This window comes from Polypterus senegalus, chromosome 14, assembly GCF_016835505.1.
Source record: "Polypterus senegalus isolate Bchr_013 chromosome 14, ASM1683550v1, whole genome shotgun sequence".
Lineage (NCBI taxonomy): Eukaryota > Metazoa > Chordata > Cladistia > Polypteriformes > Polypteridae > Polypterus > Polypterus senegalus.
The window spans coordinates 111391692-111411738 of record NC_053167.1 but is presented as its reverse complement, the minus strand read 5'-3'; the positions used below and the strand labels follow the sequence as shown (position 1 = coordinate 111411738).

Below are 20047 nucleotides of genomic sequence, written 5' to 3'. Positions count from 1 at the left end.
AGATTTTTGAATGCAATATTGAAGGCATTCATTATAAGCACATTGTGTTGGAGCGAGATATGATGTGTGGTATTGATATTTAGAGTAAAAAAACACTCAAACCTAACAAAAACCCTCAAACTTTAAAATCCACCTAATTTTCAGCATATATTGGCCCATTCTTTGAAATAAAAGGAAAAAATTAAAAATGCCAACAACCAGCACACATCTGTTCAGCATAAATGACATAGAAAATATTTAAAAAAATTATAAAATTGTATAAAATTATTCATATCCAGTATCTGGTTTTGATTCTGCTTATTGTTTTCAGACAAAAACAAAACCAGATAGTAAACCATGTAGTGTAGTAAGCTATCACTAACATATCCAAATCCATTAAGCCTACAGTCACTGATTGTGACACAAAACTAAACTCTGTAGTAGCTCTTTAACCATACCATAATAATAAAACTGAAACTAATAGATATAAAAATAAAATAGAAATGTCTTTGTGAAATAAAAACTAAACTAAAACTAAAAATGCACAATGAAGGAAAACTAAAACTAAACTGAATTTCCAAGTAAGGTAAAAAAAAAAATAGAAATAAAAACTATTACAAAAAGGCAAAACTATAATAATATTGATTGTGAAGTGTGAGAATACATTAATAACAACACAATGATATGTGAGTATAAGTAATTCAATGTGTTATAAAAATGTTTTGTTTTCTTTGTTTTTTCATGTATTTCATTTTACATTTTTTTTATTGTAGTAACACCACACAGAACATGAAATATGCCTTGAAATGAAAACTGTCATTTTAACCTTTCAAAGTTAGTGTTTTGTTCTAGTGAGTAATGTCATCCACAGGCTTTGCTGGCCTTGGAAAAAAGTTCTTCAGATTTACTGTGTTACCATTTTCATTTTGAAAAGCTCCGAATTCATCATGCTTTCAGGAGTCTGCATCTGAAGTGTTCAATGTAAATGTGGCACTTGATGGCAAAGAGGGTCATCGACCCAACCGACAATTTAGCAATCAAAGCATGATAGCTTTCATCTTAAGGCTTATTTTACATTGCATGTGGTGTCAACAAAATATATACCAGAAAAATAAATAAGTAAATGCATAAAAACTTGCTCACATATTTTATTATCATTTACTTAGTGTCACATTTCACATTTATTTATTTGCAGATCTGTTTATTTTATTTTATTTTGTCAAAACTATTCCTCTATAATTCAGAAATTTAACAGAGAAGTTATACAGAAAATAGCATTAAAAAAGAAAAAAAATGCTACTTGAATTGAATTTTAAATATGTGCATTTTTGGTGTCTTTAGAGTTGATCTAATCAAATGGTGGCCTGCAGGCCACCTGCATCCCAGAAGCAACCTCTGAGTGGCCCAGCCTGTGGTCCCGTCAGAAATGCAGAGAAAAAATGAGAAAAACACATTTTGAGAGCCTGCAGAAATTTCTACATAAATTCCCAGTAGCACAGACCATGAATGCAATACCCCATAGCCTAGCAACATTCAACCCACAATTCATCGTGTTGTTGTGTGTCTCTCATCCTATTTGACATTTGGCTGCTGGCTGCAGTAATACCCTTGTTGTGTGTCTAGAAGTAGAAGTAGTCTATGATACAATGTCTATGATTTTTTTTTTGTGATGGTGACACCTTGTTTGTGACAGCTGTTCATAACATCGACTGCATAGTAAGTGTGAATGTGGGCTTTCCAAATGAATTCATTTTTTTTATTTTATTTTTTTTGTTTATTTCGCCTTATACAATTTCTTGTATTAGGAATTTGTTAGTTTTCACATACCCCTTGGGGTCACAGTGCAGGGTCAGCCACTGTACAGCGCCCCTAGAGCAATTACAGGTTAAGGGTCTTGCTCAAGGGCCCAGCAGAGTAGGATCTCTTTTGGCAGTGACGGGGATTCGAACTGGCACAGATCCTTAGCCTCAGAGCCACCACTCTGTCCTTAATTAATAGAATATATATAATTGTTACTCCAATGAGAGTCTAGTTACTTATGAGCACTGTCTCTTCACTTCTCTTCATAAAATTGGTTGGCCCTCCACTCACATGCTTCCATACTGTGGATTCATGGCTGTTACAAACACGATGATCAGCCATTGTCACTCAAGGCAAAGAAAGAATTAAAATCCTGTGTGGAGATTACAAAGCACTTTGAGTAGTGTGTAAAGCACTATATAAATGTAAAGAATAATAATAATTATTATTATATTAGGGGGCTTTGCCCCCTGCTCGCTTCGCTCGCCAACCCTCATACCTGCGCTACACGCTAGCCTCTTTGGGGTTCTGTCGCTCGTGTATGGGGATGCAGATGTACAATTTAAACAGGTTTTTATTTTCATGGGAATTGTTACATATGCATAATAGAACTATTTTACATTACAGCGAGTAATTAACCATTAAAAAAGAGTAAAATATAATAAGTTGAAAGTAAATTGTTTCATTTTGCATTATTATTTATATATTAATACGATTTCGTTCTGTTTGGCTTTGAAGTTAACACGCAAATACTTTTTAAACTTACACTTTTACTGTAAAACTTCAAAAAAATTTTTGAATTACATTTTCATCAATATTGCTTTGAATTTTGTTTCTGTGTTTGGACTTTCATCTTGACAATGCAATGTATAACTGCCCGTGATTGAATATCATTTCTTTCTTTCTATTAAATGAAACAACTTTTTCGAATGTTTGTGTCTGAGATTTGTCAATTGTCTTTGCAAAAGCTATTCTAATGGGAAACTGTTAACGTTTTACTACCTTTGTTATGTAATGTTATCCGCGGAAGATGTACTACATTACCTTTCTTGGATATATCCTTCTTCCTACAGTAATTCGTGCAGTGGAAGACCAAATGGTGTTAACTGTTGTAGATATTTTTCAGGATATTGTAAGTTGATGTTTTCATCTTCCGCACTATCACCACCAATTGTTTCAGCATAGTCTATTGATACGCATTTAACCAATTTGCCATGTAACCGATCCACATTTTTGGTGTTAATTCGTTTGACTTCATCGTTTCTTGATGTTAGGATTGCCTTTGTACTCATTTTTTCTGTTGATGACCCTTCGTGATGAAATTCTTCAATGAGATTTGGACATAACACATCTTCTTTAATTGGGAACTTAAAGTGAGGAAAACATTAAAATTTTTAAGAGCTGAGAGAGTAGAAACAGTGTCTGTCAAAAGCATTTACACAAATGAGAGGTGAGATTACCGTGTGCATGGTCTAATATGATTGACAGGAGGGTGTAATTTTAAAAAAAATCTCATGGCCAAAGTCTCATCTCGTGGGACTTGAAAAAATCTTCCAAAAAGTCTTGTCTTGTCACAGGATTTTTTTATAGAGAGATATGATGATTTGTCAGTTTCAAATTTCAAATGTAGTGCTACAGTATATACCTCACAATACCACAAACTTGATCCAAACGCAAAGTATGTGTACCACCACCTGTTTGTTTACAAAAAAGGCACAACTGATCACACATGTGGTGATTAAAACGAACCTATGTTTCCTCAGTGTGTAGTAGAGATTGTATTCATGTGTTTTAGTTACTGTTATCATTTGTCATGGGTTTGTGCACTGATAGCTTTGATAGAATTGCTTTTTCATTTCTGTTCTGTTAAATGCCCTTTGTGATGGGTCATACAGTATATGGCCAAAATTTCTGAAGGTGAACAAATGTTATTGCTCATACTGTGGACTTTTTTGATTTTATGCACTTTGAGATGTGCCTGGGTCAAATGTGAGGAAAATGTTTATTTTCCTTCAAAAGGGAAACAAATGTTATTGCTAAAACTGTGCACTATTTTGGTTTTATGCCCATTTATGTGCTTAGGTCAGATATGACCAAAATGTTTATTGTTTTATTTCAAAAGTGGAAAAAAAAAGTATTGGTACTACCTCAGATTCTGTTCAGTTATGGGTTTTTTATTTTTTTTATGTACTTTTTGATGTGCCTGTGTCAGATGTAATCAAATTTAAAATGGAAACAATGAATAAAGTTGTGTTTTCAGTACATTAACTTGTATTGGTTTAAAATTTGTTGTTACCTGCTGCTTATTGGCCTCTGAAAATGTTTGGCCCGTCTACATTTTTTGATTTGAAAATCTGGTCCAACTGAATTTATAATTGAATAGCTCAGCTCTAGAGCCTTCATACTTCAGTCTTTGATATCAGTAATATCAATCATACTTAACCTTTTTTTTTTTTTTTACTACAAAAGACAAACACCATGGACACTACAGATATGACCACTTCCATATCTGTAGATATCTGTAAGAGTTTTCAGCGTTTTCTGTTTTCTTACTTTTCTTACTTTTCTTACGTGAAAATGTATGCACGCTTTAAAATAAAAAAAAAATATAAAAACATGTTAGCAAATCTCAACTCTAAATTTCTGTCAGCATAAGGCATAATTGAATAGCAAGTTCTGAACATTCCCAAATATTTATTGGCATACCCTGCACTCAGCAGTTAAGCATAACAGATGGCACAAAAAAATAAATAGACTTTGCAAATACAGCCGTATTGGGTTTTTTTTTTTTTGTCATAATTATTGTCTTCAATAAAGAACAATTCGGACAGCAATATAATTTTTGTCAGGAAAAAATGGCAGCTTCAGTCTATGAGCCACTGCTTTGACTATTAAAAGCTGTTTGCTTGCTTTCTTTGTCAGAGCACAAAAATTTTCTTATAAAGGGGAATGACATTTCTGATTGTGCAGTTGTGCTAGATAAAAGGTTAGAATAAAGTGAAATTGAATGTGCTAGCCCTTGAGTCCAAAATGTCTTTATATATTTTGCCCATAGTTCTAGGGTGTTGTACCGTGTTAGCCATTATGAATGTAGTGAGAAGTAAAGCAAAATGACACCTTTTATCGCCTAACTAAAAAGGTGACAATATCACTTAAAGGTTTTCCAATGTTGGATCTGTCCTAGTGTCTATGTAAACAGAGGGAACTCCAGTTTCTGTATTATATCTTGCCTGATGAAGGGGGCTGAGTTGCCATGAAAGCTTGCATATTGTAATCTTTTTAATTAGCCAATAAAAGGTGTAATTTTGCTTGAATTCTCATAATATTTTGCCCAGAAATTGACATTCTTTTATTATGATCTCTGCGGCCCTAATTTACAGAAGCAGCCTATCTTTGAATATTCAATAAATAGAGTTTGCACTAGTTTTAACTGAAAATTGTTGGGGGAAAAAATTCTTCCAACCATGTTGTGACTTGTGGTGTTTAAGGAAGCAAAGCATCATACTGACATTTGTGAGACAATTCCCAGAGGAGCCCACCTTAACTAAAATCATTGTCTTTTGATCCTGGATTCCGTCTCCACGTTGACAGCTGCACATAATGTAATACTGTACTGTAGACATCAGAAGGATTGACTGAAGATAATTTTAAAGAGACACGCAATTCTGTAATATTAATTTCAGTTGCAATGGACATAGGCAGAGAAAATGGAAATCAATGATCTATATTTATAGATTGCTGATTTTACTTGAGTTGCCATGACTGACATCATTATACTGCATATAATTATGAAATGTAATTAGTGTTCAGAAAAAAATTACACTGATCAGAAAAGATAAAATTTTTAGTGGAACTCCCAGACAAAATGCATTTGTTTTTCTATATCTCCATTTTCTTTGCCTATTTAAATCAAATTCGAGGTCCTGGTAGCTAGAATCCAGCTCTGATAGCAAGGAGGAAGCCAACTATCTAATCAGTATTAGTTTAGGGTGCACTCACTTATGTCAAGACTAATTAACAAATCACCAGTTAACCTAACCTGCATGCCTTTAAGATGTGGAAGGAAACTTGGAGTACTTGTAATAAAACCTGTGGCAATGAGGATGGATTGTGAAATCTCCATTTAGACCAAAGTGGTTGACCCCAGCATTCAAACACAGTCTATTGGAGCTGTTAGGCAGAAATTCTAACCACTGTGACACCATGTCCTACAATTCATTTCTGCTTTAGGTTAAGTTTTTGGTATATTAATTATTTTCTTATGATGCTTGTTCTTGGACACTTGGCCTCTGCATGAGGCATTCACCTCAAGCTCCAGATAACTCAAAACCATCACTGCTTTGGTGGGGGGTATAAATATTGTGCATTTCTGTGAATGTTGTGATGATTTGTTTTTGAAAAAATATAAATGCCCTTTTAAACAGAGTTTTGGAATTTCTACACTTTTCTCTGCACTTTTTATTTGTCTTAATGTTTTCTTAACTTTAAGAAATTAGGAATTAAGCCATCCATCAATGTAATTCTTAACCTTCTTTTCCCATTTCATAGCACACACCCACTCATTAAAGTCCATTTATTATTTTTCTACAATGGAGAAAATGTCATTAAGTCAGTTTTCTTTGTGTGGTGGTGCTTAAATCATGCAATTAACTTGTATAGTTGTTTTGTAAAAGAATCAACAGAGATGGTACCAGTGTCTTTGAACAAAGCAAATATGATTGCATCCCCATACTTTGGAATTTTGCTGTATGTTTCTAGTTGTATGTAAGGTATTCTATTAGCCTGCATCTTTACCACATTATTTAATGTAATTTCTAAATATGGTAAGATCTTCTGTGTTTAGCTTTGAAAGAACAAGATTCTACCAGCCCTAAACCAAAATCTTAATATTTTTTTTTATTTGTAGTATAAAGTTCACTGTTTCAAAAATCCTTTGAAATAAGACCAGACCCTTTAAAATGTAGCATGCACCTGGCTAGTATGATTGTTTTAAGAAGGTACGCCAACGGTGTGTAGGTGTGATAGAGGGGGTATCACACAATGCTTTTCTTTTTTATCACGACTCCTGTTTCCAAGACAACCTGTCTATAAGAGCCTAGGATTTTTCAATAACTGTACTGCAATTCTGACTCCTTTGGCAAGCATTATAGGCAACTGCTATGCACTGTTATTTTATAGCTCCTGGGCTTTAGGCAAAGTGAATTTTACTGACTCAAGACACTCCTGCCGGATGCCTTCATTTTTTGTTTTTTTGGGGTAGGGGGATGGGAGATTGGAATTCCGTTGCTGCTCAGCAGTATGCAGCATATTTACTGTCTTTCCACAAGTCTTAAGATTCCTCAATGGTGTCATTTAGCAGTAATGCATAAATTTGACATGCAAGGAGCTACAGAAATGAATAATACTTTAAAAGATTAATGTCTTGTGACAAATCTACACAACTTTAGGAATTAAAGTATTTTTACCTATGAAATGTTTTTCCAATGAAACATTGATCAGGTGTATGGTGCAAAATATTTAGGGAAATAAAGGAGAAGAGGAATTGCTCCTATTATAAATGTAGGCTTTGGCCTCAAACCAAAGCAGCTCCACCCAGGCCTGGTGGTAGAAGAGGAAATGCTGCCTGCATTAGATTTTTTTTCATGCTGTTCCTGTCTGGAAAGGCGGTGAAAGCACAGACTGATTGTGATCATTTTGACTTTAGAAAATGCTTTGAAGTGGGCATTTTATAAGGGGATGTAAGTTCGTCCACTTATTCTTCTGCCATCAGGCAATTTTGTTTTTATTTTTTATACTTCTGTTTCCTGAAGTTAGATTTGCAGAATTGTCATCTAGATACTATATGTCCAGAATAGGTAACTGTAGCAAAAAAAAAAAAAAAAATCTTTGTGATTGCTGTGTAAGAAGCAATTTTTTTTGCTTGATTTGTTAAAAGATTTTTGTGCTCTTTGCTTATATCCATCTCTTTCCATGGACAGAACATTTCTGCATTCTGGCATGGCATGTCTAAGCCTGCTCATTTTACTTACTGTCATCCAGCACACTCATCCTGGTCTAACTCCCTCCTCATCCCAAACTGCCTTTAAAACTACGTGTGTAAGCCCTTGAAGCTGAGTTTGCTGCAGCATCTCCTGGTTTAGTAGGGTATTGCACTGAACCTTTCAGTTGCCTGAGGGATAAGTGTGCTCATCACATCTCTCTATATCTATGATAACATTCTCTTTCCAAAATGTAGTCAAAACCGTATTACACTTTTAGAGAACTGTTAATCACAGGTTTTAGCATATATGCTAATGCTACATATATTAAATACAAAATGAGCTACAGTATGTCTGAGATCCTTTGTGCTTACTTTTACAGTTTGAAGCCTGCACCACATGTCTCTGAGGAAGTACTCATTAAGCTTTGTTGCACTCACTCGTCAAAGTGTTCTGGATATGACTGTCTATCTTATTATTCGTGCCTAGTCTGTAATAATGCTATATGTGAATGTTTCTGTATAATAAAGTATGGATGTGGAAAGAGAGCAGTGTTGGTAAGAAAAACTTAAATGTGGAGAAAGTGCATGAGGAATCAAAGCCAGGGGTCTTTACAGATTTGTGCTGAATTTACAAACATATAGAGAGCATTAATTTCTTTAATTTAATTTGATTAGCTATTAGTTACTTTGTCTCAATAGCTTAATAACACTTTCAGCTTTTAAGCTTTGATTATGAGAGTTGGTACTGTGTTGCAGATTCTAAAGACCCCTTTTGAATCAGTGCTTGCTAAATTCCATCCTGAATGTACTTTTATTAATTTCCACCTGTGTCTTTAAATATGCAATTCATTGTGTAATTGACACAACATAAATGGTAATATTCAGAATGTCTGAGGAGCATCAGCCTGGTTAATATCTCTTTATTAACCACATTTATATAGTGTTATTAGGTGGAGTTATGTTCCTATACCCTTAACTGGATATTTTTTTCTTGCTTGTGAAAATATTCTCATTAAATTTTGCTTAGAGTAACATACTTAAATATTTGAAAAATAAAAATACCTGAATAAAGTATTTATGTCCATCCATCCATGTTCTGAACTCACTTAATCCATCATAGTTTCACAGGACATCTATCATGGTAGTTCTGTGGCAGGTACCCTCCCAACATGGGATTCGACCTGTTTCAGCTTCTCTGTTTATACTAAAGATCAAGGACACGAGAGTTGATAAGGAGCTGGGGCACTTAAAGTTAATAGAAACATGTGGTGGACCACATCTTGTTACTAATTATTTGTTAAAATGTTTAGTCATAGTCTACTGTTTTGTTCTTTTTTTCAGGAGATTTCACATTTATCTCAAATAATTGTTATGTGTACCTATGTCATGAATTGTTAAACAATGAACCTTTTAACTGATTTTGATGAGATGTCTGATTTTCATTATCAAGTTTCCAACATTCATGATGGTAGAGAACCAATTTTGCTAGCCATCTGTGCAGTACAGCAGATGTATTTCTGTCAGATGATGCTATTTTGCTGCTATATTCCCTAAGGCCCACTTTACCAGTGGTTATTAAAAGTCCTGAAAGAAATTTTAAATGGCTGGGCTACTTAAATTTTATTAACAGGGAGCTAAAGATTTTGTTTTATAATGTTCACAATGAAAGGTGCTTTTGTAAAATATGAGCAAATATTTTACAAAACAGAAAACTGTAACCAACATTTGACATTATGGCAGTGTTTTGCAATTTACACTCATTCATAAACTGGACTGAGTTTATCAATCTAACATTGTCACACTGGCACCTTGTACAGGTCTGATTCTTGCCTTGCACCCAATGCTGCCGGGATAAGCTTCAGCCCTTTGTGACCTTGTACAGGAACGAGAGTGTAAAATTTAAGTAACTTTCATGCCTTTTTGCTATTGGGAAGAGTGCAGTGTAGGCAAGGAAACAGCATGTGGAGAATGTAAAAAACTGTTTTCTGTGGATTTGTGATGTGTTTTTCTTATATATTCATATACAGTTGAAAATATAACAATTAGGTTGTTTTTTTGAGATAAAGATTCAGGTCCTGTTAATGTACACCTGTTCTTGTCACTGATGGCTTAAAATATGAAAAATTCAGTAACAAAGGTCACAACCTTTGTAGGTGGTCCCATGGGCAATTTGAGTAAAAATAGACTCTATAGCCTTACAGAATTAGAAAATACTGCTTGAATTATGTAGGATAGAATGGCAGGTCCATGGTGAGTGGAAGGCTTTGCTGTTGCATATCCATTTTATATTGTGAGGCGCATAGAAGCAGACATAACACATTTGAGCAAAACATTGGCCAGGTTTTCATTCAATCGTATAATGTGTTTGATTCTTGTGCAGAGAAGAAAATTAATTCAGTTTTTTTTTCTTATTTCACACAACAATAAAAAATAAATACTTCTCACATTTCTTTAGGCCTAATATTTTTTCTCCAATTTTTTCAATAAAAATTGATTTTCTTCCATCCAGAATATGTCATGTCATTTTCTAACCTGCTTAATTCAAACCAGGGTTTGGTAACAAACCCAGGACAGGGCACCACCATCCAGAATACCCCATAGTAATCTCAACTTTTTGAAATGTGTATAGTACTGTATTTGAAGTCTAATTGCTGTAGTTAAAATAATGTAATTGTTGTGTTATTTGACGGGTGTTAAGTGTGCCTTGGCTTGTGTTTTGCCATTTTTCTTTTGTCATGTTCTATTGTGAAATGGCACCCTATCCAGGGTTGACTCCTGCTGTGTATCTGTGGGTGCTAATAAAAGCTCTGCTTCATCATGACTCAAACCAAATAAAGCAGACACAGGGATTTGATTGATAAATGATTATTTTAAGCTTTGCACTATAGCTTAGAGGCCTCAGTGGAAATCTGCAGATGCAGTGTGCATATGTGGTGAAGTAACTGCCAGCCGCTGCTTTCTAAGACTTGCATATCAATAATATTAATAAAGAGATGTGAAAAGTTGCCACTTTGGCTTGGTCTAGGTTTCTTACAGCATCTGATCGGCTTAGTTTTATTAAACTAATCATCATTGTGAATAGTACAGAGTTTTCTTTTTACTAAACTTTCTCAAATATTTAAATTAATCAGTGATATTAAGGGAAATAATTTTACTTAAAAAAATTCCCTTCATGCTTAAGCAGATTTCAGAACATTTTTTTAAATAAAGTGAGATGCAACCCAAGCAAATAAGTTTGATAGGTTCTGGTACCAAAGAACCTATCACAGCAGCATGGCAAGGGCCAACTTTGGATGGGGCATGACACCATCGCAGGAAGGCACTTGAACATAGGCCAATTTAGAATATGAAACACAAAAAAGGCAATTGAGCATGGATAGATGCACAATAGAGTCAGCTATAAGTGCATAAGGTAAAGTTATATTTGTTATAAATTAATTAAGTACTTTAACAGCAGATATAAAGTTTGGCAACAGCAGGGGATTATGATATTGTTTAAGCATTGTGTTTAATGGTATCTCACAGACAGAGCTAGACAAAGTGTCATAATAGAAAATGAGCATTTCTAATTAGGCGGGTGAGCATCCACCTTGGGGGACACCCAGTTTTTTATGGGGTGTAAAGTGATAACACATACCCTCTGGGATAATGAAATTTACAGCATTCTACAATGGGAGCAGAATTTTGAAGATTATTTTCAATCACAGAGGAAGCCAGTTGACCTGCTGTTTAGTATAGTGCTGTCTTTGCTTTGGGTAAAAGTAAGATTAAACAATGTCTTGTAAAATAATGAATGAATATGATTCTGCCGAATAAAAGAAATTTCAGTGTCAGTTATTGTTGTTCTTTGACATTAAAATCTTCAATATCAAAATGCCTGATTTGTTTTTTATTGGACTTGGTGTTGTGAGCACCACTTACAGATGACTCCAACAGATTTGAATATAAATGTTCAAATCTTGGGTCCATTTATTTGTCAGTGTCAAGTTTGTGTGTTCTCCTTACATCTACTGTACACATACTTTTTCTCCAGTAACTCTGATCTTCTATCCACATCCAGAAGACATGTAATACTATGAGAGAATATGGCTGTGTGTGTGGTGGATTTCTGGCCCTCTAAATGGTTGATTCTTGCCCCACACTAATAATAGCTGGTAAGAGCTCCAGACCTGGAAACCCTGAATTTGATTAAGAGGGTAAGGTGATTTTCAGACAGATGAATGGGCATAACTCACAAATGTAATGTTAAGTAAGGATAGCTGGGTTTGCTAGAAGTCCATGCAGTAAAAATCATTTGTTTTGAAATGTATTTTGTAAAGTGTTGATTAGGAAAAGCCTTCAAGTAGTCTGTCTGATTTAAATGTTGTCAAATATTTTCTTCTTTGTTGTGCCTGGCTGATGTTACTGAAATAGGAGTGTGCAGTCACCTTGATTTTTTATAGTACTCTGTTTAATAAATCATAACAGTGGCTAGCCAAATCTGCTGACGCTAACTTTTTTCTTGCTTTCAAAAGAAGTTGCTGCTACAGCAGTGCTAATTCAATTGGCAATTGAGAAATGGTCCTTTCTCCAGTTTTTCTTGATGTTTCACAGAGCTGGGTATTATGCTTTATATAATACAGTTTAGTCAGTCAGTCAGTCAGACATTTTCCAACCCGCTACTGTATATCCTAAAACAGGGTCTGCAGGAGCCTATCCCAGCCAGCATAGGGCGCAAGGCAGAAACAAATCCTGGGCAGGGCGCTAGCCCACTGCAGTATTTGAGTACATACTGTACATATTTGAATTAAAGCTGTTTCGGGTAACAACCTATCCAATGTACAGATTTATTAGATATACAAAGTATCTTCAATGAACAGACTGAGAAAATAAGAAGGGGAATAGGAAATTAATTTAAGTTTAGAATTCAGTAGGTGCTTGTATGTGAAGAGTTTATTCCAAGTGAATTTCAACAGTCTTATTTGAAAAGAAGCTGTCAGTTATCCGCAGAATTGCCTATATTACTAAACAAAACTATAAGTAGCTTGAAGTAAACTTTTCTATAGTACTTAAACTGATAGTGTCAAAACTGAAAATAGCATGTAAAGTCTATTTTCACATTTTTAGTCTTTTGCTACTTTCTAATTGTCTGTTCTTTTATTTTTACTTAATGACCAAGTTAAATATTGTAGCATTTTATTGTCTTTTGCAGAATGCTCACTTAGCCATGATTGACACCCTAATGATGGCCTACACAGTGGAAATGGTCAGTGTGGAGAAGGTTGTAAAATGTGTCCAGCAGTATTCCACCTTTTACCCTGATACCGATATGCCCTATGACACAGAGGATGCCATTATATGTTGGATAAACAAGGTACGTAAGCCTTTGTAACTATTGTTTTTGAGATTGGGACTCTTCAGTAAGTCTACTTTACAGTACCATATTGCATCAGGTTTGTTAATTAGCTTCATGACTCTAAAGTATTAAATAGAATAGTGTGATCTAATGAGTAGGAGTTGGATGCAAAATCGCAGGAACTCTAGGACTGTACCATTATATTACCGCAGGACTTGGGTCACTATGTAAAAATATAGAAATTTCAAATTAGAGCTGTGCGATATGATCTTAAATTGACAGTGCAAATATTTTACCCCAAAATGTATAATTTTGATGTCTCCGGATACACTCTCAAAGCACATTAAACCATCAGACATTTATATACACATTGTCTATACAGAGTCCAAAACCTGTTATATTTTCTTACAGTAATAATTTGAAAAATAATTTGCAATATTAGCAAAGGAATCAAGTCTTTTTTTATTTCTCAAAATTTCTTGGTTAACTTTGCCTCAGCTCAGATAATATTTTTTGTAGACATTTTTGTTTGATATCTCTTCTACTTATTTTTAAGTTTCCATTGGATGTGTTGCATTCAACACCTTGCCTGTCTTGCTGGCATCTATGTCTGCCAATTTGTTAACATTGCTTGCTTGCTCGCTCTCTGCTTGACTTTTTTTTTTTTTTTAATAAGGAAGGACAAACCTCCTGGTTTATTACAATGCTTAATACATTTCATAATACATATACATTTGTATATCATACATACTATCTATACATTGTTTTATGAATTACCTCATTTGTAAATGTTCTATATTATGTACAGTGGTGTGAAAAACTATTTGTCCCCTTCCTGATTTCTTATTCTTTTGCATGTTTGTCACACAAAATGTTTCTGATCATCAAACACATTTAACCATTAGTCAAATATAACACAAGTAAACACAAAATGCAGTTTTTAAATGATGGTTTTATTATTTAGGGAGAAAAAATCCAAACCTACATGGCCCTGTGTGAAAAAGTAATTGCCCCTGAACCTAATAACTGGTTGGGCCACCCTTAGCAGCAATAACTGCAATCAAGCGTTTGCGATAACTTGCAATGAGTCTTTTACAGCGCTCTGGAGGAATTTTGGCCCACTCATCTTTGCAGAATTGTTGTAATTCAGCTTTATTTGAGGGTTTTCTAGCATGAACCGCCTTTTTAAGGTCATGCCATAGCATCTCAATTGGATTCAGGTCAGGACTTTGACTAGGCCACTCCAAAGTCTTCATTTTGTTTTTCTTCAGCCATTCAGAGGTGGATTTGCTGGTGTGTTTTGGGTCATTGTCCTGTTGCAGCACCCAAGATCGCTTCAGCTTGAGTTGACGAACAGATGGCGGACATTCTCCTTCAGGATTTTTGGTAGACAGTAGAATTCATGGTTCCATCTATCACAGCAAGCCTTCCAGGTCCTGAAGCAGCAAAACAACCCCAGACCATCACACTACCACCACCATATTTTACTGTTGGTATGATGTTCTTTTCTGAAATGCTGTGTTCCTTTTATGCCAGATGTAACGGACATTTGCCTTCCAAAAGTTCAACTTTTGTCTCATCAGTCCACAAGGTATTTTCCCAAAAGTCTTGGCAATCATTGAGATGTTTCTTAGCAAAATTGAGACGAGCCCTAATGTTCTTTTGCTTAACAGTGGTTTGCGTCTTGGAAATCTGCCATGCAGGCCGTTTTGCCCAGTCTCTTTCTTATGGTGGAGTCGTGAACACTGACCTTAATTGAGGCAAGTGAGGCCTGCAGTTCTTTAGACGTTGTCCTGGGGTCTTTTGTGACCTCTCGGATGAGTCGTCTCTGCGCTCTTGGGGTAATTTTGGTCGGCCAGCCACTCCTGGGAAGGTTCACCACTGTTCCATGTTTTTGCCATTTGTGGATAATGGCTCTCACTGTGGTTCGCTGGAGTCCCAAAGCTTTAGAAATGGCTTTATAACCTTTACCAGACTGATAGATCTCAATTACTTCTGTTCTCATTTGTTCCTGAATTTCTTTGGATCTTGGCATGATGTCTAGCTTTTGAGGTGCTTTTGGTCTACTTCTCTGTGTCAGGCAGCTCCTATTTAAGTGATTTCTTGATTGAAACAGGTGTGGCAGTAATCAGGCCTGGGGGTGGCTATGGGAATTGAACTCAGGTGTGATACACCACAGTTAGGTTATTTTTAACAAGGGGCAATTACTTTTCACACAGGGCTTGGATTTTTTTCTCCTAAATAATAAAACCATCATTTAAAAACTGCATTTTGTGTTTACTTGTGTTATATTTGACTAATGGTTAAATGTGTTTGATGATCAGAAACATTTTGTGTGACAAACATGCAAAAGAATAAGAAATCAGGAAGGGGCAAATAGTTTTTCACACCACTGTATTTGCACATATATATGTTTTTCTTCTCTCTAACAGTCTGTATAATGTGTACCGGTATTAATATTATAAAATTCACTAGCATAGTAATTACTGTATTTAAATTTAAAATCTAACATTATAAATTAATTCAGATTTTTGTGTCATTAATTGATAAATAATTATACTATTACTGACCTCTGCTCTCAGTGTGATAAGTTTGTATATTTGGCCTTCTCTAGTAATTTTGACAACGCATTTATAAATGGTAATGCAAAATGCACAGTAGGTTGAATACCCATTAGTGCTATTAGGAAGGTCGATTTTCCTGCTAAAAAATAGCAAACTCAAAATGAAATAAAATAATAATGCAATTTAAACCTGTAACTAATACACGAATGTTGAATGACTCACATGAACGAAAACTACAACGGCTACTGTTTTTATTCCTGCTTGTAACATTTTAGTAGCAGAGGCAATGTGAAATTAATGGTTGACACAGCATGATATACAGTAACATCCTTACTGAATCCCTCAACATTCACATTTCCTACATTTGCTTTGAGTTTTTTGATTATAGGTAACTTTTTATTTTATTATTATTATTATTTTTTAATTTTCTGTTTACTATTAGAAGAAAATGATTGTATTATGACAGCTCATCATGTAACTCTATAGTTTTGACTATTAGTACAACAAAGGTCAGCTCAGAGCAGATCTATTGTAAGTTTGGATCTCGCCACTGCATCTGGTATTTTGATCACCCTTCTTTACTAATCATAAGTCTAAATTACTACAGATAATAACCATATAGTCATGTAAAAAAGTAACTACCTCAGAAAAGAGCAGTGTCTTTTCATAAAGGAGACATAAAAAAAACAATTAAAATTTGACTTTGCAATAATTTATTCAACAAATACTGAACAGATATGCAATTTCCATCTATGGAAAAAGCCTCATGTAAGTGATTTCTATAACTGTTTAGGTTAGGTTATAGACTGGGATAAATTTTTGTTTCTCATTCCTCCCTGCACAGTTATTTCAGCTGTGTGATGTCTGAGGGATATCTTTCATGCACAGCCTGTTTTAACCACCCCAAGCCCCCTAAATGACTCCGTGGGATTCAGATCTGCGCTTTGACTTGGTCATCCCAAGTCCTTTCTTTTCAGCCATTGATCATTGAATTTACTAGGATTTCTAGAGTCACCGTCATGTTGCAGGATCAACTTTCAATGTTCTGACAGGCGATCTCATATTGTCCTCAAGTGCCTTCTTGAATAATGAAGAATTCATAGATTTTTCTACAATGGTGAACTTCCCAGGCCCTGATGCAGCAAAGCAGCCCCAAGTCGTAACAATTTCACCATTGTCTTCATTTCTGTGTATTTGTATTTCTGTCCAGTTGCTATGTCGCTGTCATTCCAAAAGTTGGCACATCACAATCATTTGTAGTAATGCATTTTATAACAACAAATTTTTGTGATGCATCAACTTCTGAAATGACAAATGCAATGCATTTTATTAATATATACATTACAATAGATGGTATACTGCAAATATTAACGCTGAGGTCTGCATTGATTACTTTGATTTTAACCCGTCTTTCAGTATAGTGTATTTAGCAATACCCTTCCTCTAAGAAATCACCTATTTCATTTGGAAACTACAATGGGTACTTTTTTCCAGGCTGTATGAATCTGTCATGCAGCACTGAATTGCCTGGTCCATCAGAGAATATGTTTCAAGACCTTCAACTGCCTTATACAGTAAATTTCCAACAGCACTCTCTTTGAACCATCTGCTTTAGTTGCGATATTACATTATCCATCTTTTATTTCAAGAATCTTCCACTAGGTTATTCACTTTTCTCTGTAACCTTTTGCCCCTTTTCTTCTCTACTATAAACTTCCCATGCACATTTTCAGTGTCATCCAGTTACAATTGATCATCATGTTCACACTCACATTTTTTTTTTATTTTCACACCTACTTGCTCCTGTTTTAGGCTGAATTTTTACAATGTCTAGCGGACATAAATACTGTACATTCCTTTTTTGCTACAGATTTTCTTTTACTTTTTAAATTCATTCTTCTTGACTCATTTAGTATTCATAACTGTTTTGTAGCCTTTCACTTTTATATGGAGTGCCTCAGTATTCTCAGTTTTTCCCATAATCATGGTAGTTACTCTTCTGCTCAAGTGTCTTTGCTGTATCATCAATACTCCACCATATGTACTTATTTCTTAGTCTTCCTTTTGTCTAGCCACAGACTTTCTCTACCAGTTTCAGACAAATATTTTATCACAATTCACCTAAGATGATTTTAAAATGTCAACTATTTTTCTACTTACATCTTACCACTTTAGAACTTGAATAAAGCACAATAGTTCTTATGTGCAGCCAAGAGTTCATCTTAACTTGTCCTACTTCTAGATAAGGTTGTGATGTCTTTAACTATGATTTGTTTCCCTTCTCCTCACTAACAAGCAGTTGACTGTTTTCTCTTCACCACCAGATTAAATTTTTCTGGATATCTTTCCTTTTTAAGCTGCTCAAAATTTAAAATTATGTGGAAGCTGGATATTATTCCTTCATCTCAAAAGGCCTTATGATAAAGACTCTTTTAAAATATTCAAGTAATTTTACTTAATGTATGTGCAGTATACATAGATTGGTCATGGAGTAGGTTACATGAAAAGCATAAGTGTTGGCATAATGACAACCAAAACCGAAAAGGGGAATTTAGGGCAGCTAGGTCAGCCAGGGTAAATCCAGATTACCGGTACAGTATATAAAACACCTTTATACAGATACTGTAGAAGTAATTTATTTTGTTGAAGATTTTTTTTTTTTTTTTAATTCTAAAAGATTACTTTTTTATGTTCCTTATTTTTCAGTTGACTCAAGAGACCCATACAGTTATGAGTTAAGAATCTGCATTAGCTTGTCAGAAGCTAAAATAATTGTAATGTTCTTTTCACATATTGCATGAGACAGATCATATTATGAAGTACAAGTCCTACCACTCTGCATTACTATTCATGCATCATGGATGTTGTCAAGCCAACCTGAAAATGCTCCCAATCTGGAATGCAAATTATTACGTCCGCTTGTATCTGGTCACAGCTTACCAAGAGGACAGTTTATGCCCTGGGCCTTCCAGTAAAATGTGCAAGTATATCCAAGTGGATGGGCAGATGTTATGATAGCAGTGTGTTTTTTCTTGAAATAATACTCTATGTTCTTGTGTGCATGCTCTGATTTTAAAGGTGAATGAACATTTGAAGGAAATTATCTTGCATGAGCAAAAGATCAGAGAGTGTCAAAGTTCAGATACTCCTGCTGGCCCAAGGGTGAGTAGAATCTTTTTTCAGTGCTTCATTCATGCTTTGCAAATGCAGAGAGTATAAGCAATTTACAGATGTTTACCTTGTACATTCTGGATGCTGTTATCTCTTCAATTGGATGTAATTTTAGGGTTTAAAAATGTAGCACAATGGTTGTATATACTGAGCGTATTTAAATAGACACAGACATAGTTTTGAGTAAGGTTAAAATAATTGCTTAAAGTACCATGTTTTCTGCTTTATACTTATTCATCAATTGTTTATCACATACTGCAAATTAAATTATTCAGTGCAAGAATGTAAGTGCACAGAAGAATGTGGATATCAATTGGCATAGGTCTCCAGGAATGTGACTATGACTTTCTGTTATAACTGACTGTGGAAAATCCCTAACAGAGGTTATTTTCTGTAGAAATGTTGCTGACTGGTGTTTTTGTCTTCTTGTTTTCCCCTTTGTCAACTATAGTATTAATGGACTTATATTGTTAGGATGTTTTTATGTCAGCAGTGCTCTAGTTCGGTCCTGGAGTGACAGCAAGTTTTTATTCCAACCCAGTTTCTTAATTAGAAGTTTAACGAACATGTTTGTATTTCATTTTAGCTATTTCACATGTTAAGATTCCCAACACTTAATTGCTTCTCATTATTAAATAGTTTCATTCAGTCTTCTTATTTGCTGCTTGTTTTTCTCACGACAATGCAACAATGCCATATAACAATGAGATGCAGATGACAGACCAGCAGCTCAACATCTTACTTGCCTCCATTTATAAATGTGTGTATTCATCATGAAGTCTCTCTTTTAAGAAAATATTTGTAAAGAAATGAACGAGAAAAACGTGAAATACTAAAAATTACTAATCAAATCATTTATTTCTCTATAGCACAATTTCATACAAAAGATGTAGCTCAAAGTACCTTACAACATCTAAAATTTTTTGGATAGTATCATCAAAAATGAAAAATCTAAAATATAAGAATGACCTGACATGGCAGAATAAGAACACTAAAAACAATCAAATTAAATATCATCTTTCATATTTGGCAACAAATTAAAAAAATTGGGTTGGGAAAAGAAACCTGTAGCCTCTCTCCAGGACTGAACTTTAAAGACCCCAGGCTTATGTTCATCAATTTCAAAATTGTGTAGTTTTGTTGTATGTTTACCCTAATCTTCATTTTGGTGTGTGTATATCATGACTTGTAAAATTTGTGATTTATATTTTAGCTAAA

General features: G+C 34.6%; 1 protein-coding gene across 7 annotated transcripts in view; it reads left to right on the top strand.

Moving 5' to 3' along the window:
- Positions 1-20047, top strand: part of camsap2a (calmodulin regulated spectrin-associated protein family, member 2a) — a 200446-nt gene that overhangs the window by 89721 nt on the left and 90678 nt on the right. For all 7 annotated transcript variants that reach the window (XM_039735962.1, XM_039735967.1, XM_039735966.1 and 4 more), the window contains exons 3-4: positions 12951-13112; positions 18737-18820. In XM_039735962.1, coding sequence (XP_039591896.1) covers positions 12951-13112; positions 18737-18820 — 246 coding nt within the window. The remainder of the gene's footprint in view (positions 1-12950; positions 13113-18736; positions 18821-20047) is intronic.